This window comes from Nannobrachium achirus (genome assembly GCF_963921795.1).
Source record: "Nannobrachium achirus genome assembly, chromosome: 15".
NCBI classification, from domain to species: Eukaryota; Metazoa; Chordata; class Actinopteri; order Myctophiformes; family Myctophidae; genus Nannobrachium; species Nannobrachium achirus.
In genome coordinates, this window is record NC_137822.1 from 39710162 (window position 1) to 39735002 (window position 24841).

The following is a 24841-nucleotide window of genomic DNA, read 5'->3' on the forward strand; positions in this document are numbered from 1 at the left end:
AAAGGTCACGCAAAAGGTGCAGAACACACACACCGAGTTGACTTCACATTTCATAATGTCAGGAATAACTTTTCAGTCGCTCTGGATTAAGAGCTTCTGCTAAATGCCTAAATTGTAAAATGTAATTATTGTTTCCCAAATAGACAAGGCAGAATTTCTGAAAATGTGCTTGTATAAAGTCCCGAAGGCATTTTGCGAATATTTATTATATACAACTGTTTTAGGGGTATTAAGGGATGCTGAATCCAAATTTGCTGTATATAATGCTCAAACATGTTCCTAAATGGCTCAAAATTGAGAAATTCAACATGGCCGCCACTGTAAGGCTGAAATCTATTTAAGTGCAAATCTTTTTGACTAAACAAGGTAGAAACTTGTACTAAATGTGTTTTTCTAGGTTAGCGTACATGGGGAATTTGAAAATTTATCCTGATTTTAAATCAGACGTGAATAAATGGCTTGAAACTCATACATGTATAGCAGAAAAGGTTCGTTATTGATGCATAATTAGTCAAACAGAAACAAAAGCAGGATGAACCATGGTTTTATTCATCAAAACTCTTCCATCCATCCATCCATCCATCCATCCATCCATCTTCAACCGCTTATCCGGAATCGGGTCGCGGGGGTAATGGTTCCAACTGAGACTTCCAGATTTCCTTATCCTGAGCAACTTCCTCCACTCCCTCTGGGAGTATACTGAGGTGTTCCCAGGCCAGTTTGGAGATATAATCCTTCCATCTGGGCGCTCGGGGGGCATCTATCAACAATGCAAATTATATATAGTCATCAATATTTCGAGCAGATGTCATAGGTATCTTGCAGCTGCATGCATCCAATTCCACTTTTCCTGAATAGAATAATGGATTATAATATAATATAATAGTATTTTACCATATCAATAAAAGTAAATGTACATGGGAATATGGGCAAGTGTTGAGTTTTTTGCAGTTACAACGTTTATAGCCAGCACAAGTACATCAGGGTAGGGTTCATCAATCTGTCAACATCTAAGAGTCTAGAGTATGCAGTCTAGTAGGCTGATATTCTCTAAAATTACCAAATCCCATTAGTACAATCTATTATACATATATACCTGCAGCTGCTGCGTTGGCTGAGGCACTCCTTTGTACACCCACATGAAGTGAACTTCCTGCAGGCTTTGGGCATAGGTGGCAGAGAGAGTAGCCGTGGCACTAACTGGCCTTCCTTGATCATCCATCCCATTTCCTCCACTGGAGGAAGATCGGGGTGTGGCAGGTGAGCTTGATTCCATATAGTTGCTTGATGGTGTGCACGCATGATATGGAACCTCACAGCATCTGTGGTTGGTGGCAGAGTCTCTTGGGGACGACCTTTGCAGAATAACTTTACTTGTGCTTTGTTGCATGAATCAACGCCAGGCACACCATAGATCTTACAAATGAATCTTTCTGATGATGTCACGATATTTTCAGTGAAAGGGCCCTTCCCAATGCCAGGAAGATCAGTGTGATGTTGTTTGAACACCTGCCAGGCTGTCTTCTTTCCGTGGCCGCTGAACTGAGACACACTGTCACATCCAGTAAGGGCATGGCAGGCAATCTAGGTCGTCCTCAGACGAGCCCTCCATCGTTGTTTCCAGTCATCTCGGTTCTCCATACATCTGGCCAGCTCATTGGTGTTCTGTGTCCCTACGTCTTCCTTGAGTATGTCCACGTATGTTCTTGTGGGACGTCCTCGCGACCGGTGCCCATGTGTTGGCTCCCACAGTACCAATTTGCTGGCTGGAAGCTCCTGGTGTCTTTGGCAGTGTCCTGCTAGTCTCATTCTTCTGGTGGCAATTTTCTCGCTTACCCTTGGTATTCCCTCATACAGGCTCCTGTTGGTAACATGTGCGCTCCTGTTGATGTTGAGTACTGCACGCAACATTCTAGTGTAGCACCCATTTAGAGACTTCTGCAGGGTTGGCTTCAGGGTCCAGCATTCACTGCCATAGAGGAGAACAGACTCCACTGTTGCAAAGAAGAAGCTAAGTTTGATTTGGCGGGGGAGGCTAGAGTTCCATACACTGTTCATGCCGTTCAGGGCCCTCCAAGCGAGTGCCTTCCTTACTTTGAGGTCTTTCTCAGTTGAGTCGACCCATGCACCCAGGTACTTGAAGTCCTTGACTTCCTTCAACACAGCTCCTTCTGTTGTTGTCAGAGGTGAGTGATCAGGTAGGTTATAGGTGATAACCTCAGTTTTCTTAGCATTTAGCCTGAGACCAACTTTGGCACACTCTATCTCCACCCTGTTCAGGAGTTCTTGTGCTTGTTCCATGCTGTCGGAGAGCAGGCTGATGTCGTCCGCATAGTCCAGGTCTGTCAGAACTACTGCGGGATGCCGCCTTGACCTCCTTGGTGTTAGCGTGAAGCCAAGCTCTTGTTCTCGTCCACCTATGGCTTTCCTGAGCGCATAATCCAGAACTATGATGAAGAGGTAGGGGGCTAGGGTGTCTCCTTGCATTACACCAGCTCGGATGTCAAACACCTCACTGCTGCCGTCTGGGGTCACCACTTTGGCCCTTGTTCTTGCGTACATGGTCTCGATAGCCCGGAGAATGTTGGGAGGGACATTGTAGGCCTCAAGGATCTTCACCATCTTGCTTCTGTGGATAGAATCAAAAGCCTTTTTGAAGTCAATGAAACACAGTACAGCTGCTAGGTTGTCCTTTTTCACCTCCTCTATTAATCTCCTTAATGCCAGGATCTGTGCTACGGTTGTTCTCTCCTCTCGAAAACCATTTTGGTTCTCTCTCAGGTGAGGGTCGATGGCATGCCGTATCCTGTTCAGTATCATTCGGTTGAAGACCTTAGCAGTGATACATGTCAGGCTGATGCCTCTGTAGTTGTCTGGCTTTGAGAGGTCCCCAGCTTTAGGCACCGGGATGATGTTAGACAGAGACCATATTTCAGGTTGCTTGTTGTGCTGTAGAGCATTGTTGCAAAAGTCTAGGATGAGGTTGTCTAGGTCGCAGTTCTTCAAGACCTCTGGGGGTATGCCATCCGGCCCAGCGCTTTTTCCCTCTCTCAGGGTGGATTTAGCCCTGGCGAGCTCGCTGACTGAGAAGGGTCCATCGTCGATGTTCAGGCCCTGGAGGACTGCTGGTATATTTTCCTCTTCTCCCTCTTCCACTGATGTTCCCAGGAGCCTTTGGAAGTGGTCGAACCATGTTGCCACTCTCTCTTCTGGGCTGTGTCCCTCAACCTGGCCCTCCTTGGCCCTCTTCCGCCCTGTCATCTCATTTATTACCTTCCAGGCCTCCCCGTATTGCCTTTCACCTTGCGCTGCCTGTACTCTTCGCACACTTTCCATCACTTCCTCCCCTTTGATGGTGTCGTAGGTGCTGAAGAGAGACTGTTTGGCTTCGTTCAGTGTCTCGCGACCCTCCTCTGTTGGTTCACGCTCAAAGTTGAGTCGTGCTTCCTCCATCCTGCCTCGTGCTGCTACAACCTTCGGATGTCTGGACCGTGGTGGTGCTCTTACTCTGTTCAGCACTGGTACGCAAAGTCTGGTCGCCTCCTCATTTGCTGTGATGAATCTCCCATATTCACGGCTAGGCTCCTCTCCCCTATCAAGCTGCCGAAAGCGCTTCCTGACTTCCTCCGTGTACCTGGTTTGAAGGCCCGGATTGGTCGTGAATGCCTTCCAGTCATGCCGAATCTTGGGGCTTGGCTTGGGGACCCTGAGGCTCAGTCGCACCCTCATGGAGACCACACGGTGATCAGAGCCAACAGAGCTGAACGTGCTGTATGGCTCAGCGTTCAGGATGGAATTCCTCCACTTTTGCCTCACTAGAATATAGTCCAACTGATATAGCCTAGGTTGCTCCCCAGGCCGTGAGGCTCGGTCTCGGAAAGTCCATCTCTTCCCTGTTCTCTTCCGGAACATGGTGTTCGCTGCCAGGAGCTGGTGTTCCATGAGAAGGGCTGTGAGGTATGTGCCGTTGCGGTTGGTAGACTCATGGTATGGGAATGGTGCGTCCTCCTGTCCAATCCTGGCGTTGAAGTCGCCAAGGATTGCCAGGAAGTTGTGCGCTGGGACACCTCGTACTGCTGTTGTGATGTCCTCATAGAACTCCTCAACATCCTCAGGTGATGCCGTGTTAGTGGGCGAGTACACCACTATGACTGTTGTCACTGGGTTACCTGCGAACTCAGCCATGAGGATCCTTTTGGTGTGCTTGTGAACCCGTCGGAGGGCCCTGCGCGCCAGAGAACCCAGCATTAGTCCTACGCCCCCTGTTGCAGCCTGGGCCTTGTTTCGCCACGCAGATGCAGTGATGAACGTGCGTTTCTCCACTTGGCAGTAAACTATCTGGTCGTCAGTGTCAGTGTGGACTCTTCTGTGTTCCTGGACTCCCAGGATCTCTACCCCCTGTTCTTCAGCACAATGTGCCAATTCCACCAGTCTAGCTTCTTCTCTCACTGTGCATGCGTTGAAGGTCCCCATTACAAATGGTCTCCGACAACGCATGAGTGCGTTGGACGGGATGCTGTGGTCAGACAGAACCCTCCCTCGTTCCCGTGGGTTTGAGGTCCTGTCGTCATGATGCCCTCCGGAAGGGGGACCAGCACCACCATCCGCCGCGGTGCTCCTGCGGACTCCCGCCGCTGGAAGTATAGGATTTGGGATGACTTTGTTCTTCATGGTTGGCTTTTCAATGCTAGTTTAAGGGCTGTGGGGTCGCAAATTCTCACAGTCCTGGTTTTTACCTCAGAGTGACCTTCTCCTAGGTGGGTTGCCTACCATGGCTAAGAGCCCCACCCGCCCCGACTGATAGCTCAGATTGCTGGATCTGAATGGTCCACTTGCTGATGTTTTAACTCACTGGATGGTTCTAATTCAATACAAGTTCTAAAGTGTTGAAGTTATCGTCTGAGTTCCCAGCTGTGTTCCATGTTTTCCTCCTGAGCCATGAGTGAGATTGTCATTCCAATTCCTTCCCTTATAAGCAGTTTGACCTGCTTATTAGGTGGAAGAAGTGAGAACAGGCAGCCAATCACAGAGTCAGATCTGAAACAATGGGTTTACAGCTAAAACCCCCCATAGAAACCAAGCAACTAACTCAATACAATTGTAAATGTCCCCCACAGGAACCTACCTCACTAAAGTAGTTTCTAATTCAGTACAATTCTAAATGTTAAAGTTATCACCTGAGTTCCCAGCTGTGTTCCATGTTTTCCTCCTGAGCCATGAGTGAGATTGTCATTCCAATTCCTTCCCTTATAAGCAGTTTGACCTGCTTATTAGGTGGAAGAAGTGAGAACAGGCAGCCAATCACAGAGTCAGATCTGAAACAATGGGTTTACAGCTAAAACCCCCCATAGAAACCAAGCAACTAACTCAATACAATTGTAAATGTCCCCCACAGGAACCTACCTCACTAAAGTAGTTTCTAATTCAGTACAATTCTAAATGTTAAAGTTATCACCTGAGTTCCCAGCTGTGTTCCATGTTTTCCTCCTGAGCCATGAGTGTCCACGAGGAAGCTGATACACAACTGATCCTTCACTGTATCCATGCACTGATGGAAACAGTAGTCATGTCAGCACGTGACACAGACGTGCTTCTACTACTGCTTGCTCACTTTGACAAAATCAGATGTGCCTATGTCTACATGAAAGCTGGGATATCAAAGGACCCAAAGTTTTTCCCAGTGCATGAAATTCACAGGATACTGTCTGAGGATCAACTGGACACACTCTTTGCCTTCCATGCCCTTACTGGATGTGATGTGACAGTGTGTCTCAGTTCAGCGGCCACGGAAAGAAGACTCGCTGGCCTTGGGAAGGGCCCTTTCACAGAAGATATCGTGACATCATCAGAAAGATTCATTTGTAAGATCTATGGTGTGCCTGATTCATGCAACAAAGCACAAGTAAGGTTATTCTGCAAAAGTCGTCCCCAAGAGACTCTGCCACCAACCACAGATGCTGTGAGGTTCCATATCATGCGTGCACACCATCAAGCAGCAATATGGAATCAAGCTCACCTGCCACACCCCGATCTTCCTCCAGTGGAGGAAATGGGATGGATGATCAAGGAAGGCCAGTTAGTGCCATGGCTACTCTGTCTGCCACCTATGCCCAAAGCCTGCAGGGAGTTAACTTCATGTGGGTGTACAAAGGAGTGCCTCAGCCAACGCTGCACAGCTGCAGGTATGTATGTATAATATATTGTACTAAAGGGATTTGGTAATTTTAGAGAATATCAGCCTACTAGACTGCATACTCTCTAGACTCTTAGATGTTGACAGATTGATGAACCCTACCCTGATGTACTTGTGCTGGCTATAAATGTTGTATCTATTCTATCCATAAAGAGTCATATGGTATGTATGGAAGCATGCAACTGCAAAAAACTCAACACTTGCCGGAATACTGAGGAAGACTGAATAAGCTGCCACAGCAAGGATTACAGTAAGAAGTATTCCCATGTACATTTACTTTTATTGATATGGTAAAATACTATTATATTATATTATATTATAATCCATTCTATTCTATTCAGGAAAAGTGGAAGCTGCAAGATACCTATGAGATCTGCTCGAAATATTGATGACTGCAAATAGGCTAAATTAATGTAGCCTACCTTCATATTAAAGGGATATTTCACTTTCAAAAAACTTTTGGTAATTTTATCGTCTAATGAACACCCTGAACAGTTTTTAATTTGCTTTATTCAATATTTAGATATTTGATGTAAATGTTACCAGGCCCTCTGCCTCTCCACACAGACACCCATTGTAACTTCAAAATTCATTTTAACCATGATAGATTATTAAAAACACCCATTATTTTTTTTTCTGGTGACTCATATTACCCTCCTAATATGTGAGCAGGTCGTGCTTTTTCAATAACATTTTTCATTTATTTTTGATAATTATTTTTTGAATTTATTTTTTTCCATTTTCCCAAATAATTAATAAAAATAAATGAAAAAAAGGTTATGGAAAAAAACATGGCCTGCTCACGTATTCGGAGGGTAAAATGAGTCCCCAGAAAAAATAATGGGTGTTTTTAATGAATGGTTAAAATGGAGTTTGAAGTTACAATGGGTGTGTGTGGGGAGAGTTTCCCTGTTGAAAGTGGAATATCCCTTTAAGGACTATATATAATTTGCATATATGACTTGTTGATAGAAAAATCTAAATCAAAAGAGTTTTGATGAATAAAACCAGGGATCATCCTCCTTTTATTTCTGTTTGACGAATTATGCATCAATAACGAACCTTTTCTGCTATACATGTATGAGTTTCAAGCCATTTATTCACGTCTGATCTAAAATTAGGATAGAATTTCAAATTCCCCATGTAGGCTAACCTAGAAAAACACATTTAGTTCAAGTTTCTACCTTGTTTATAGTCAAAAATATTTGCATTTAAATAGTTTCAGCCTTGCTGTGGTGGCCATGTTGGATTTCTCAATTTTTAGCCATTTAGGATAATTTTTGAGCATTATATACAGCGAATTTGGATTCAGCATCCCTTAATACCCCTAGAACAGTTGTATATAATAAATATTCGCAAAATGCCTTCGGGGTTCTGATTTTCTGAAAATTGATCCTGTCTAAAACCTTTTCCATAACAATTGTGACTACATGAACTGTATATGGACAAAAACTGACTATGATGAGGTCATGTTTGATGACATTTCAAAAACGTAAAAGGTCCAGAAAGTGGGAGTGTTTGTGGATTATGAGGAGGGTCTGGTCTCTTTTTATGATGTGGTGGCCAGAGTTCACCTCTACTCTTTCACTGGCTGCACCTTCACTGAGAAACTCTTTCCATACTTCAGTCCATGTGTTGTTAGTGCTGGTGGTAGAAACTCTGCTCCCCTGATCATCTCTCCTGTCAACAAACATGGACACTGAGCTTAGGGAGGACGGTGGGAACATGTTCCCTTCATCTTCAAAAAGAAGAAAAATATGACGTCTCCACAAGTACAGTACATGTAAATCACAACCCAGTGCAATTTATGAGTTATTATATATTTGCATCTCAGCTGTAGTTGAATAGAAGTAAAAGTACTGAAAACTGGAAATACTATAGTAAAGTACAAACACCTCATAAGTATACTTAAGAACAGTACATGAGTAGTTGTTTTCCACCACTGGACGATTGCTATAAAACATCCAGATTAACCTCCTGACCCCCCACTCAACACGTACTGAGCCCTTCCACATGATTACTTAAAGAGACACTGCATTCTTTTTTTTCCTTTTTTCTTTTTTTGTTGTTGCCTATATAATACTGTTTCTCAACACCAGGTTTGGGGACCACTAACTAGGTCTCAAATTAAAAGCAAAGATCTGCATGGGGGTTTAGAGGTGAAATTGATCCTGCAGGGAAAATCACAAAGACACAAAAAAACGACTGAGGTCAGAATCCATCCATAGTCTACTGGGACATGCTCCAAAAGTTTAACGTATCTAACACACATCAGTATGTGGTCAATTATTAGTAGAGGATATTATCGCTATTGGGTGGAATATAGACATGACACAGAACGAGTAAAAGCAGTATTGGCTAAGATCAGCAACAAAATAGTTACAAAAGGGATCAAATGAGTAAACAACAATCAATCACACAAACTCCATCCTTAACAGTACAGACCTGTTACAGAGTGTATTCCAACATAACTACAAATAACTAGGCCTATATTAATAGCATAGTAAACACTGTAATGACTGTGATGCTGGTGCACTATGCAGAAACACATACACACCTTCACAGTCATTACAGTATCCTGCACTATGCAGAACAATCTGTATCAGTACAATAACCACCACATAGTGTTGCTGAGGAATAGAGATGCTCCGATTGCGATTTTTGGGGCAGATACCGATCAACTGGAATCAGTATCTGCCGATAACGATATTCCCGATCACAGCGTCAAATCCATAAATTATTCTGTTTATTGTGTTACTGTAGCAACATTTATATATATATTTAATGATTCTTCTTACAAAACATTGACATTGTATATTAAAGCTATACTATGTATCTTTTTTAATAAAACAAATCTTAAAATTGTCCTAATTATTAAATCTCTAAAGTTTTAGAACACCCACTCTGTTCATTTCAGCTCCCAAAGCCTTTTCTTTATATGTGTTCTACTGAGCCCTGGTGGCCGTGACCGGGGCTGTTTTTCCGGCAAAATTACGTCATATGCATCATTCTGTACACGTGTCTCCCTACCGGCCAATCAAAGCCCAGATCATACACTGCCGAGCTCTTCAGGAAATACACTGCAGTGTTTACAATGGGCTAGGAGTCTAGCATGTATCTCCCCAACCGAGGCTCGTAGAGGGACACGAAAGACCTCTATGGATAGGTCTCGGCGAGGCGAGGCGGACGCGGTGGTCTGAAGGCCCGGTCCGCGGCAAAAAACGGCCGAAAAACGGCCGAAAAAAGCAGACGCGACCGCGGTTTGCTATAACGCTACTGACCACTAGTTGAGCAACTTACACAGTATAGCTTTAAGTATAAACATTAGGAGATTGCAGGCTGAGGTCCTTAAGTATCCAATTCAAGTTGTAGGAGTTGAAGCTGAGGTTACATTCAGTCCCACAGATAAATATTGTGAAAATAGCAGATCTAGCTTGTGGATCGGCAAAGCCGATACCGATCAAAGCGGATAGAGGCATTATTGGCCGATCGCGATCACTCACCGATCAATCGGCACATCTCTACTGAGGGATACATTGATGATAATGCAACGCAGTCTGTGTTTGCAGCGAGTCAGAGTCAGTGTCTGTACGGTATTATACTGGTGTTACTTCAGGAGATGACTCAACAGCTGGAAACAGACTGCACGCACACTGCACACACACACACACACACACACACACACACACACACACACACACACACACACACACACACACACACACACACACAGGCACACACACAGCCAATTGCACAGATAATGTGAAACAAATAGCTGTGGCCAAGTTCACTGCTCAGTGAGTCTCTAATGACTAATTGGATCCTTGTAATTGAATGGAAGGCACCTGTTCTGTTCAATCGCCCCAAGGAATCCATTAAGTGAATGTATTGCTCTCTATATCCTCTCATGTACTGTGTGTGTGTGTGTGTGTGTGTGTGTGTGTGTGTGTGTGTGTGTGTGTGTGTGTGTGTGTGTGTGTGTGTGTGTGTGTGTGCGACTGTGCGTGCGTGCGTGCGCGCATGCGTGCGTGCGTGGTTCTTCTACTGTAAATGCTGTTATTGAGGAGAGTTACAGTATCGCAGCATGCCTCAGGGGCAGGGCATGCCTGCATTTGTTATTGTTCTGTCATTGTGTTATTATTGTGAATGTGTCAAATATTGTGACTACACAGTGGTACATGCAGTATTGACTGTACATACTGTGTTTTAATATTGATTTCACTGTTCAAACAGTGATCTTTTCAACATTTACAGTATGAAACACATCTTGTTTATGAGGCAGGATGCAAAATTATGATATACGGTACACATAGTAGTCTAGTGCTTGTCTTTATTCCTTTCTTCACTTTATTTGACGTTCTAGCATTTAAAATGATCTGTGAGCATTGTTGCCATTATTGATAATCTGAAGCCACGGTTCATTGTGCTTTGTACTGCTTGTATGACATAATTATAACTTCTAGGACCTTTCTTTATAACTAGAGATATTATTCCTACGAAACAGTGTGGGCTCACTCATGACTATATTCTACAGCGTGCTAACTGTCATGTGAAGCTCAACCAATACTCCAGCTAACACCACTCCCAGATTTTCCACACCTCAATTGCACCTCATTGGGCTAAGGGCCCTGCCTTACTGTCTGCGATGGAACTCACGCGGCGGAACTTTATAAATAATGAAGATGACATAGTGTTCTCGCCTTTCAGTCGAGCCCACAATTATACCTTATAGGACCTTTCTTTAGGACCACATTGGAAACAAACAATTCCCCATGCAGGACCTTTTTGTGTTATCCTTTTAGCCAAAATGCCTGACTGCACCTCCTGCTGTTTACATTTCTGGCTAAGAAATATGAACAAATTCAATCAACAATACTGTCACACAGACTTCTTTGAATCCCATTTCCACATATAAGTGTGATGGCAAAGAGCCTCATTTATATTCACATCTAAATCTCCTCTGCGTGTTATCACCATCACAAACACACGCCTGGAGTCAACCAACGTGTGCACTGACAGCTGCCCATGGCAGCACCACTGCAACAGTTGACAGCTTGCATTGTCTCACGCCTTTTTATTCTTTTTTAAATGCCTATAACGTTGTTTCTCGACACCAGGTTCGGGGACTATAGGTCTCAAATGAAAAGCAAAGATCTGGGGGTTTAACACGACAGCTTGCTTTGTCTCTAAACAATAAGATTTAAGCCTTTTTTCCCTGACATACAGTGGTAGCCTACCGATTCTTTCAGCTGTAGATAGAACTGATTCGACAACAAAGCAAAGATCTCATTAATAGACTGGAGGAGCGTGAATCATTGTAATGGCCGTGCAATAGATTATTTTCTAAATTGGTTTAGGTCTAGAGCAGAATATATTTCAGCCTATAGTCTATGAGCTGTATAAAGATGCTCTTTCATTCATTAATCCATATTGCATCTCTGACACTGTGTGACTTCATTAGCCTCCTTTTCTGTCGTATAGATACAGAGAACTTTCCTCCACAAGCTAAATCAGTGGTATTCCTTCAGTGGGATGAACTTAGAAGTATTCATTCAGCAACGAACGCATGCAATCCTTATTAGTCACAACTTGCATTAGACATTCATCTACTTTCTTCCAATCCTCATGCACAAAAACAAATGTGTTCAGCCTTTTCTATTCATATGATATATGTGATATGATATGATATGATATGATATGATATGATATGATATGATATGATATGAAATGTGTCTTGCGACCCAGAAATCATGTATTAGAAACACATAGACACACATTTGATACAACACAAAGAACAAAAACAAGCTTATATATATACAGTACATAAAGACATAAAGACAAGAGCAATGTCCACCACTTAGCCAAACCCTGACCAAACTCCTGATTAAGCCTCAAAGTTGACTGATGGACAAAGTCTGACCTTATGCTGGAACACCACATCTCCTTCCTGAAGGCACCAAACTATATTCTCAATCATTGTCCAGACCATCATCATTGTATTTTTGTATTTTATGTTCTATTCATTGTGCAAGCATGTCTGTGTGTGAAGGAGGATGGATGGATGGATGCTGAAGAGAGCAGTTGGTACAAGGCTAACAGTCTAACACAGGGGTCTCCAACGTTTTCAGCCCAAGGACCCCTTAGTTGAGAGAGAGAGATGAAGCAGGGACCCCCACAACCTTTTTTCATAGTTTCCACATAGTGGAATTCATTGTTTGACAGCACAATCATCAGCGTATTTTGTATTCATGTCAATTTGTGTTTTCAGATATTTAACCACTTGAACCGTCAGTAGCCTACTGAATAAACTTGACCTTTCACTCCGTACTTAGTCTGCTCTTTTTCCCCACACCAAACCTCTTTGCCGAAAATAGCCGATCTACAAGCTAGCCGACCTACAATAGCCGATCTACAAGCTCACAACGCGTGTGCGCTTGTAGATTTGCTATTTTTGGCTAAAGTTCTCAGAATTTCTCAGAAACTAGGGTTCAAGTGTATAAAAAAAGGAGAAAAAAAGTTTCTATCACACAAAGATTTGGAGGACCCACTGCAGTAACTCTGGGGACCCCCTGTTGAAGACCCTTGGTCTAACAGGAGGCAGGCAGGGTGATAACAGTCCTACCTGATGACGGCTGTGTCTCCCTGGCGGATGGTGATGTTATCCGTGGCTCGCTGCATGTCCACGCTGCGCACGGGGAACCCTGTGGGAATAAGACACAGCAGTCTGAAAAAAGAAGCCTGCAGCTGTCTCCAGCACGACCATCTGCGTCCCACCTGCATCCTGACACGGGAGAGAAGAGCGCTGCTGCGATATAGATCCAAGAGAAATGGTCAACAAAATTAAATCAAATTAAATAGTTATCCAAATCCAGACTTCTCAAAATGTGTGTTTATGTCCCAACAACTCCTGGACAGGTGATGTGAACTGTACAGTATATAATCCGACACAGCATCAGCAGCAGCATGGAGCAGCTTCTTATTCAGAGCAACATAGTATTGTTCTGTCTGCCTGGTCTGGTTTCATGGATGCCCAGACGAGACTACACTGTTCACACTGCTCTGTGAGAGAGAGAGAGAGAGAGAGAGAGAGGGGGGGGGGGGGGAGGGGAGGGGGGGGGGCAGAACACTGATTTGCTAGTCCCTCCTTACAGTGCTATACTGTGTGTGTGTGTGTGTGTGTGTGTGTGTGTGTGTGTGTGTGTGTGTGTGTGTGTGTGTGTGTGTGTGTGTGTGTGTGTGTGTGTGTGTGTGTGCAAGCGCACTGCGCCCGTGTGTGTAGATGCGTGCACGTGCCTGTGTGCGTACACAAGCGTGCATGCATCTCTCTCTCTCAGGGAGGAGAGGGAGGAGGTAAAGACAGATAGACAGAGTGTCTCTCTCCCTCCCTCCTCCCTCCCTCTCTCTCTCTCTGTCAGTGTCTCTCTCCATCTCTGTCACTCTGCTGCCCCCCCTATCACCACCCCACCACCTCCACCTCTCACTCTCTCTTTCTCTCTGTCAAGAATCTCTCTTTAAACCCCCCTGTACCCTGTATGGCCTGTTCTCCACACATAGCTGCTGTCTCCTTTCAGCAGACTGGGACTGTCCCTTGGTGGTTGTCCTTGTATGGCCTATGTTATCCACACATAGCTGACTGCCTCCCTACAGGAGACTGTGACTGTCCCTTATAGTGGTTAGTGTCCACATTAGTGGTGTTAGGTATTTTGTTGTGCTTTATATCATCTTTTCATCAATACAGATTGATGACTAACTGACCACCTGACCCCACAGCTCGTGACTGTGCCATGTCATGTACAGTACCCACAAGGCCAGGCTTCTGTCTGGTAGAAATGAAGCCTTATCTACTGCCATGGAGCCTGTACCAAAAACAATGAGAATTGTTTTTGGTTCAGCTCAGCCTGGTAGGACATCCCTTCAGCAACCCCACTTGTGGGCAAGAAACATCCTATTTACTGTTGAAACGTCATCCATTGACTGACGAAATGACCATACTTATACTCATGTCAAAACATCACTTGTCACTCAGAGAGAGCACGAACCATTGAACCATTATTTCTGTACTGTACCTGTCTTGAATTCTCTCTCTCCATAGTAAACATTCCAATCTCACTCTGAATTACTCTCCTGTCTTTTTTCCTTGTGATGGATTATAGGGGAATAAGAAGGTGTTGTTGTTATAATATATTTATCAAAGTGGACAGTGGTGTTACAGTGACCATTAGTGGACTGTGGTTACTGTCCCCAATAGTGGTTGTCCTTGTATTGCCTGTTCTCCACACATAGCAGCTGTCTCCCTTTAGGAGACTGTGACTGTCCCTTAGTCTGTCTTTCATTAGTAAACCCCCTTGTATGGTTATGTTCTCCACATACATACCGGTAGCTGCCATCTCCCTACAGTAGACGGTGTCTGTCCCTTATTAGTTGTCAGGACAACACCGCCTCCTCCTGGCCGTCCCTGCTCTTTGTAAGATGTGTGTGGAGCAGTGGTTTTCAACCTGTGGTCCCTGAGGTGGTCCCCAGCTAAATGATGGAATGTTGGTACAACCAAACGGACCCTTATAGATCTTTAACTCTTGAGAGTGTAAAATGTTACGCTCCTAAGAGTTAAATTATTGTTTAACATCTGCATTACTTAATTAAAGAATACTTAATTAATACTGAGAAAACAATGTTTAACTCTGTTTCATTTCGTAATCACATCACAGATTATAACTTCGGCCGTCTTAATTTTCTGGGTGGAAATAATTATTCAAGGTGACACAATATTGAATGAAGCAAGTTGCAAGGGCAGGCAGGCAATCATTCGATGCATGCACATTATAGTTTCGGAAATGTGTGTCCAAAAACTGCTGAGCTAAATGTTTTGATCCGTGGCTCTGGGAATAATGTATGAGTCGGTGAGTAACAGTATAGGAGAGCTGATCAGTAGCGCTCCAACACTCCTGCCCTGTGACTCTGCTTTTAATAATCTGCTTTGACTGGAGCGTCTGCTCAGAGTCACTCTGTCACTGCTGCTGTGACTAATGAGACCAGGAGGAAGCCAGGACAGCTCCCATATCCACTACTGATGAGAGCTGCAACCACTGCCCTTCAATCCACACCTAGTCTATTGATGAGAGCTGCACCACTGCCCTTCAATCCACACCTAGTCTTGCGTAGCCAGACAACTATTCCACAATCTCTGCTACAGTATATAGAGTCTGGAACTACACCTCCCGAAATCCGAGTAACGGCAGCTGGCATTTCCGTTCACGAAAGAATGTTTTCAAACATCTTTAGCCTACATTTGTTTTTTTTTTATTTCCATTTCTGCTGAGCAGCAAACCATATTATCATTAGATTATTTTGGTTTATATTAGGATGAATTCACGCAACTGGGAAGTCAAAACAAAAATGGTGAGGAGGCTTCACATCCGCTTTATATTTTATATAATGAATGATGGAAGCTTCTGAAAATTGTGGGGGGCAACAGTCTGGCCACACGAGACTAACCCACGCCTAATGCCACGGCTCACAAGGCCAAGTCTGCTGTTTTGCAAACCCAAGGTCTGAACTCATCTCTGGCCCGGGCAGTATTATTTTTTTTTTTTGTAGTCCACCACAGTCTGCAAGCAAGCAGCCACATCAAGATAAGTTTGACACAGACTGATTACTATCTTATAAAACAGAGGCGAACATAATTCATAACCACATCATTATACAGTTACAGGTCCCTGTTGTTTTTCAATGTTTGTTCCCCCGACACTCACTGCTCAACTTGGTGCCCGTGTGTTGAATAATAATAATACGTATCAAGTGCTGTTTTCTCTTCATCAAAGGACTTCATTCCCCAAAATGGAGTCTCTTTGTTCCATCGTTTATCTCCCACAATCTGCCCCCATACAGAGTCAGAGTTACTGCATCTAAACATCTATCCGTTATCAGCATCACAGGGTTCATGTTTCCACACTTTCCATTTTGGGAGCAGAACAACAATACAGCCTCAGTGATGCTCACAGCCGCAGAAGACAGTAGCCTATACATTTTCCATGTGTTCAATAGCATCGATTAATACATATATAAAAGCTGAACATGGTTGCTGGTTCCTGCCAGACAGCAACAATATCATATTTATATCTGCTGCTACAGCCTCTTCAGCCACTATATATTTCCATCTGTCCTCTGTTCTTTAAACTATAACAATTTTGAAAACTCTAAACTTAATCTCAGAGCCATATGGGAGGCCAACTTCTTTATGAATGTGTGCAGAGACGAGCTCTTCTCTCCCTCTCTCTCTTTCTGTGCTTCAGAACTCAACAGCTCATTTTAAAGCCCAAACCACAGATACTTCATAAACTATTCCATCTCAGCATAGCGGAGAGAGCGTTTTGCATAAGCCATATGGAAATGACTACCAATTACTGATCAGCGAGTGCAGGACATCTCTGCAAGCTGGTGGTTGGAACATTTTAATACTTCTTCTCCAATGCTCTGATACGAACACTAAAGATTATGTTCTGCTGCTGCTCCGCACCTCCTTTCCTAGCCTTCAGTGTTAGTCTAATCTCCATGTAAATCCCACATGTCACATTGCACACATGTAGGCAAACTGCTACTGGAAGTACAGCTGGACGAAGAGAAAAAACGTGTAAACGAAATGACTGTGGCTTAAGTAAACTGAAGTGTGGCTATCAGGCCTAGATATGGCCTACATCCTGGCACAAACAGCTTAAAATGTCCAGTCAAAAACTGGGGAGAGTTTCTTGTACGCCCAGGGTCCCATTGATCAAGCTTCGCAGGTTGCACATTGGCTAGCGGGATTCTTGATGAAATTAACTGATAAATAGGACCACTAACTTCACACTAGATGTGATTTTTTAACCACTTTCTTATTTTGGGCATATCATTAGTCAAATGACTTCAAGAAAATAAACTTGAATAGGCCTACAGGACTTCTACTTATTTCTTGGTTGTTCCATTGTGCAGTAACTCCCACTGCTGTATGAAAACAAACAGCTGCTACAGCATTGAACCATAGAAGATCAATGAGGCAGACGCTCATCAGCTTTTATTCTAGCAAAGGCAAGGAGGAGCATCACTCTATAGTGTAAGCAGGGAACACAGCACCCGGTGGGGCGGAGAGACTTCTTTATGCTAAAAGCATGCATAATGTCTCTGACATTGCATTGGTATCAAGAACTGCAACTTGCCCGCAAAAAGGATGATGCCAAGGAAAGAGCTTACGCAACACACTTGTGATATGCGCAGTATCACGCACGTCGCACGCACGCACCACGCACGCATGCACCACGCACGCATGCACACCACATTCCCTTTCTTCTCCTCTTCTTCTCCTCGTCTCTGGGATACAGTGTGTCGGCACGAAGCAGGGGACCACCGCTCACCGCTCAGACTTTGGGTACCTTGAAAAGCGCTATATTAGTCTATTATTATTATTAATGTTGCATTTCAGGACAGACCGTGCAGAGGCAAGCTTGAGAGGCACACTATATTTGGATTTAATTGGTGAAAGGAGGAGATCAACATCAATGTTTACTAATTAGCATTGATTAATTAGTAATTAGCATGGTGAATGAAGCCCAGCACAGCTCCACAACACTGTGGGTATGGCTGCACTGGATGGACTTTGTGTTTACCAAACTTCCCCGCAGGTGGGTTTTAAACGGCGGTAAACTAAGTTACTTTTCTCAGAAGGTAACGCTGTAACATAACAGATTATTATTTTTTAATGGAAATAACGCAAAGTAACACTGAATGTACCATTTATCATTTTATTTACTACTGCCATACCTTACTCAGTACTATTTTACATTGCTACCTTTCACAGATGTTCGGCCCTCAGAAGCAACCAAACCAAAGCCACATTCATTGTGTGTGTGTGTGTGTGTGTGTGTGTGTGTGTGTGTGTGTGTGTGTGTGTGTGTGTGTGTGTGTGTGTGTGTGTGTGTGTGTGTAGCTATACTTATGGGGACTAAAAGCATGTTGACACACCCACATGCAGGGGACACAGTCACATGTGGGGACAAAATTGTTGGTCCCCATAACGGAAAGGGTTAGGTTTAGGGTTAGGTTTAGGTTTAGGGTTAGGGTTAGGGGTTAGGTTTAGGGTAGAGGTTAGGGTAACGGGTAAGGCCACAGGAAATGAATGGAAGTCTATGTAATGTCCCCAAAAGTGATGCATTCCTATGGTGTGCGTGCGTGCGTGCGTGTGTGCGTGCGTGCGCATGTGTGTGTGCAATTTAACGTATGAATATTGTTTCTCATCTCTTCCCATAATGTATTCCTTAATAACCAGAGGATAAATGCATTACAGGTCAGGCGTAGATGCCAGCGGTCACGGCTCCAGCTGCTCCATAGACGAGAGCACCATGAATCAGCGTGGGACGCTGTCGACCTCCAGGAGATGATCAGATTCTACCTCATCCATCATCACCGTCTCTGTCTGTCTCTGCTGTGCTGCAACTTTAGACAACTCTCCAAAGTCTCCTTGTAAAAAACATTAGTTTTATGTTGACCCCTGGAGGTCATCATCAACTCTGCCAGATGTTCACTTCTGGGAAGAAGGTCTTTGCAGGCGCCAATTGTTGTTGTCGGGTGGAAACCTTGTGTGTCCAAAACCGTCCGTTTGGTATTCATCATTTTGAAAATGATTTAAACTAGGGAAAATAGCCGATCTACAAGCACACAACGCCTCGCGGTGCGAAGCGTTGTGTGCTCGTAGATCTACTATTTTCTCTAGATTTGTGCGACGGCCTGGTATGGTGAAGCAGGGCTCTAAAAAAACGCACAGATTTGAAACTTGGAGATACAAGGTTTCTGCCCGACAGCAACGAAATTCTCATTTATAGGTAGTTCCATTCGCGTCATCAATGATGGAAGCAGGAGGAGGTAGTGTATAGCTGTAGCTGTTGTTTAGTTTTAGTTTCAGGGGACAGGCCCATCTCCACCTTAAAGGAATGTAAATTATGTGCTGATTTGTTCTTTCTTTATGGTTCCTAAATGTCCATAATCATAGAGGTGGGAGGATGGTTGTTGGTACGGTTTATAGTTGTGCTTTTTTTTATTATCTGGATACTGTGACCATGTCTATGTCTATATTCTAGTTTATGTATGTTTACTGTGTTTTTAGAGTCTTATTATTTGCTGTAACATGAATTGCCCAGTTTGGGACATGCTAATAAACCTTAACCCCTGGAGGTCTTCATAATTATCCCTCTGCCAGATGTTCACTCCTGGAAGAAGGTCTGTGCGGATGCAGCAGCTGCTCTCTATCTACGAGGTCAAACAACGCAGAGATCGGAGCATGATTTTAGTTCTTTGTGGAGCAAGAGAAAGCGCGGAGCGATCAACAAAGAGTGTCCTTGTGAAATGAAAATTCTATCTTATACATTATGCCGTGTCCACAGAGAGAGTTTTACTGTGCTCTCAGCACCTTCTCTTCCATTCATTTCTGGGTATTTGTTTTTTTTCTGCCTTTGATAGTACAGTAGGACGTTGACAGGAATGGTGAGATAGAGTTGGGATGCAGCAAAGGCTGTCGGGATTCAAACCTGCAACGCATATACTTGGTGCACAGACTGCCCGCTATGCCAGCCGTCCAGCCAGGCCCATTCATCCAGGTAAAGATTTTCTGCCATGAACTCCTCTTTCCCACTCTGGGCGATTCAAGAATATGGAAGATATGAAATCAATGTTTTGCTCCCGGTGTCGAGGCGAGGCGCGTCGCTGTTTCAGTTCATTTGTAGCTTGTAAACTGAACAGAAATCTCAGCCGTAAGCTTGGAGTGTTTTGTCACCCTGCTGGGTTTGCACATCAATCACTGTGTAGCCAGAGGCATTACTTTGTAAATTAAGCAGACAGTTCACCTCTTCTGTTTAATCCATTTAGGCCAAGAATTATTGAATGCTTTAACTATTGAAAAATAGCAGATATACAAGCTCACAGCGTGGCACACGCTGCGAGCTTGTAGATCTGCTATTTTTCAATAGTTAAAGCATAAAATAATAATCAGCAATAATGCGTACCTGGACAGATCTAACAGGTGTTTGTAACTTCTACAAGTTAGGCATTTGGCAGACGCTCTCACCCAGAGCTGCTTGCAAGCAGAGTAAAAATGACCTCTAGTCAATAAACACACAGAAGTAGAGGGCAGAGAGAATGATGCAGAGCATCAAAGCAGGTAAACAATGAACCTAGCATCTGTCTGAACAACATGCTATCTAGATAACTTTCTGTATATTTTAAACTATAGGATGAACAACCATCTGCTAAAACACATTAAATCACCATGTTTGTGGCTGGGAAATAACCTATCTACGAAACAAAAACACAAGGACAAGGCTGGCCTCTTAATCAGGCCCTACAATTATGGGTCCAATCACTGAAATGGACTGTTTGCTAGAAGACACACATAAATGTGGACATAATAAGAAAACCATTAGAATTGATTGCTATTATGTGTCCAGGAGCAGCTGAATGTTGATTTTCTTTTAACCCGTTTTTCTTGTGAATTTAGGTGAAACGTGGCAGGCATTTAAGTAATTGTGTTACAGAGGAAATGGGTTTTTGTCAGAATCGATATTTGTGTTGTTGTTGTTGTTGTTGTTGTTGAAGCACAAACAGTAGCATATGCACAGTAGACACTCATATTGTGGTTAAGAGCTGCTGATGTGTGGTTGGAGAGAAGCGTGAGTGCTGTAGACAGAGACCCACTAATGGTAATTAATTAGCTGTTTAGTGGTGGGGAGTAAACAACAACTATGAAATGGGAAAGTCTGCAGGGTACCACACACACACACACACGTTAAAGGAGGGGCGCTATTGAGCAGGGCAGGCAGACAACTCTCTCTCTCTCTCTCTCTCTCTCTCTCTCTCTCTCTCTCACACACACCTAGCAAGGAGGGAGCGCGCGCGCGCGCACACACACACACACACACACACACACACAGACACACACACACACACACACAATGTGCGACTGTCTTCTTTTTTTCTTGCGGTGACTCATCACGTTGGCCAAGCTGGGCATGTCTTGAGGAACTTTGTTTTATTCGTGTATATAGTAGTTTAGTATTTTTTTCGTGTTTTTTTCTGATCGGCTGGCGGAAAATTGGGGGAAGGGCCTTTGTTCCTTGCGTGGAACAAAGCATACGAAACAGCGGCCTACCTTTATCCGTCTAGCCTGTCTTAAGCGTGTGGCCCTGGGTAACGCGACTGGCTCATTGCCTGGGTGTTTTTTATGGAGAACTAGTCTGTTGGTGCCGTAGCCATGGAGACGTGTACATGGACCTTGTTTGGTTGCATGCAAACATGGCGGCGGGAGTCAGATCCAGAGTCGCGCGAAGCTCGATGCAGGAGAGGAGGCCCAGATGCACTGTCGCCGTGAAAGCCCGTAACTTGGACCGGAGGAGCCCTCGCCGTGGAGGCTTGTGACATGGATCGGAGGTGCGGTCCCTGTGGAGGTCCGGGTAGCGGCGGCGGAGTTACGTGGGCGGAGGCGGAGGCGCCCTGGCCGTGGAAACTTGTTTCATTGACCGGGGGCGCTGACGCTGTGGTGGTCCGTGGTGTACGTGGGCCAAGACGGCGGAGGAGCCGTTGTACCGAGGCTCGGAACGGACGATTGCAACGCGCGCACAATATTAAAATATTGTTCCATCCCGTTCCATCTTTGTTGTGACTCGAGTCTCGACACTGGTCACTTCTTTTTTTTTGCACAGACTTTTGGACACTTTTTTTTGGTTCTGCACTTTTATTTTTATCTAGGCTAAGCATTATCATTATTGTCTTGGTGCAGACGCCTATGTATAGACCTACTGTATATTTGTGTATATATATTTTTTGCACTGTGTTGATAAGTAGTTCCTAATGTTTGGATGAATGGACCATTGTAAGTTCTTTGAGTTTGCAATATGCTTAGAAAAGTCACTTAAAATTGCAATCCATTATAGAAACGTTAAGCACTACTATTCTTTTGTTGTGTTGTGTTTTTTTCTTTTTCAAACTGTTCTCGACACTATATATATATATATATATATATATATATATATATATATTTATATAATTAACTTAACTAATTGCTCTGTATGGTTGATTCTCCTGTATTGTTGTTTCTTCTTTCTTGTTTGTTTTTGTCGCTCGGCTGTACACAACAGTCCTTTTTCTTTTTCTTACTGTCCTGTAACCTTAACTGCTGTGCCGCCTCTGGGTGACTTAATTTCCCCTGCCCCTTCTTTGTATATACTTACTGTTTGTTTAGACTTACTGTTTTCTCTTTTTTTTCCTCTCTCATTTTCTTTTATTTACATATCTACTGCATAGTACTGTGTTCTATTCGTCTGTCATTCAATGTTATATGAGATCCTTTAATGGTTTCCTGTTGAAATAAGCTTAGTCTTTTCAGGATCTCCTTTTAGTAGACCTTGTACCAGTGAACTGTACCGTCATGAAACTGTACCTTTTCCTATGCAAACTTCTAATAAAGCCTTCAATCAATCAATCAAAGGTGGCTGCAACATTCTTTTGTTTCTTAAATCAACAACAACAACAAGCCACCCCCACACACTCTCTCTCCCGATTCTCAACATTCTTCAACAAGTCACGAAAGTCCTCTGCCACTTGCACCCAGTATCTCAGAGAACAGCACGCGCAACGTTTTTTCCCCTGACCAGAAAGTAGGCCTACCAGTACCACAGATGCTTTTGCTGACACAAAGAGGTAATGTACTATCAATCATAACACGTTGGCGAAAACTATATAGAAGGTCAACTCGAGTGCTTTCAATCATTAGTCTTTATTCGAGTTTCTTTAGGCTGGTCGAGTGCTTTTTGTGTTGTCTATAGGTGATGTAGGCCTAATAATCTGTTACAACAAGTAGAAGTTTTCATATCAAAATAAACAAATAATCGAAAATAGCGATACAAGCTCACAATGCGTCCACCCGTACATCATTAGCCGAGTTTCTTAAAGCAGGTCAAAATAATAATAAACAAACAGTAGGCTACTTGGAAAATAGCGGATCTAAGCTCACAATTCGTCCGTCCGTCCGTCCGTCCGTCCGTCCGTCCGTCCCTAGTCAAAAAATCCTTTAGGATTCCGATAGAAAAAATCCTTTAGAAAATCCTATTAAGAATCCTATAAGAATCCTTTACAGTTTTGGAACAGATCCTATAGGATATTGTCTTATAGGATTATAAAATCCTTTAGAAAATCCCATTAAGAATCCTATAAGAATCCTTTACAGTTTTGGAACAGATCCTATTGGATATTTTCTTATAGGATAATAATCCTTTAGAAAATCCCATTAAGAATCCTATTAGAATCCTTTACAGTTTTGGAACAGATCCTATTGGATATTTTCTTATAGGATAATCCTATAAGAAAATATCCAATAGGATCTGTTCCAAAACTGTAAAGGATTCTTATAGGATTCTCTATCAGAATCCTAAAGGATATTTTGGCGAGGCATTGTACATCTTTATGGTACTGTAATGCCTCAGGTGCCTTGCCACCCACCATGTTAAGACATACAGTATTAGATTTGACATTATCATTGACATCTTGAGTGAGATTCGAACTTACGACCTCCGGTGCTTGAATCCTGCCCTGATCCTCTGCGCCACAGCTCCTGTTAGTAAGGATGGGTTTTTGGTCCTATTTTACATTTTATAGGATCCAATAGGATTTCCCCTACACAAATCCTATTGGATTTTTTCTTATAGGATTATTATCCTATAAGAAAATATCCAATAGGATCTGTTCCAAAACTGTAAAGGATTCTTATAGGATTCTTAATGGGATTTTCTAAAGGATTTTTCTATCCTATTGGATTTTTTTTCTTATAGGATTATTATCCTATAAGAAAATATCCAATAGGATCTGTTCCAAAACTGTAAAGGATTCTTATAGGATTCTTAATGGGATTTTCTAAAGGATTTTTCTATCAGAAATCCTACAGTTCCAATAGGATCCTATTGGAACTTTACAAAATCCAATTGGATTTTGCAAAACTCCAATAGGATCCTATTGGACTTTCCAAAGTTAGATATAACCCAATAGGATCCTATTGGAACTTTACAAAATCCAATTGGATGTTGCAAAGTTCCAATAGGATCCTATTGGACTTTCCAAAGTTAGATATAACCCAATAGGATCCTATTGGAACTTTACAAAATCCAATTGGATTTTGCAAAGTTCCAATAGGATCCTATTGGACTTTCCAAAGTTAGATATAACCCAATAGGATCCTATTGGAACTTTACAAAATCCAATTGGATTTTGCAAAGTTTGGACTTTCCAAAGTTAGATATAACCCAATAGGATCCTATTGGAACTTTACAAAATCCAATTGGATTTTGCAAAGTTCCAATAGGATCCTATTGGACTTTCCAAAGTTAGATATAACCCAATAGGATCCTATTGGAACTTTACAAAATCCAATTGGATTTTGCAAAGTTCCAATAGGATCCTATTGGACTTTCCAAAGTTAGATATAACCCAATAGGATCCTATTGGAACTTTACAAAATCCAATTGGATTTTGCAAAGTTTGGACTTTCCAAAGTTAGATATAACCCAATAGGATCCTATTGGAACTTTACAAAATCCAATTGGATTTTGCAAAGTTCCAATAGGATCCTATTGGACTTTACAG

At 43.0% G+C, this 24841-nt stretch overlaps 1 protein-coding gene across 1 annotated transcript in view; it reads right to left on the minus strand.

Moving 5' to 3' along the window:
* The window catches only part of LOC308299849 (limbic system-associated membrane protein-like), a gene marked incomplete at both ends in the record, with an annotated part of 108764 nt that extends 95791 nt beyond the window's left edge, over positions 1 to 12973 (minus strand). The window contains one exon of the mRNA XM_080743632.1: positions 12816 to 12973. Coding sequence (XP_080599758.1) covers positions 12816 to 12973 — 158 coding nt within the window. The remainder of the gene's footprint in view (positions 1 to 12815) is intronic.
* Between the last annotated feature and the right edge of the window lie 11868 nt (positions 12974 to 24841).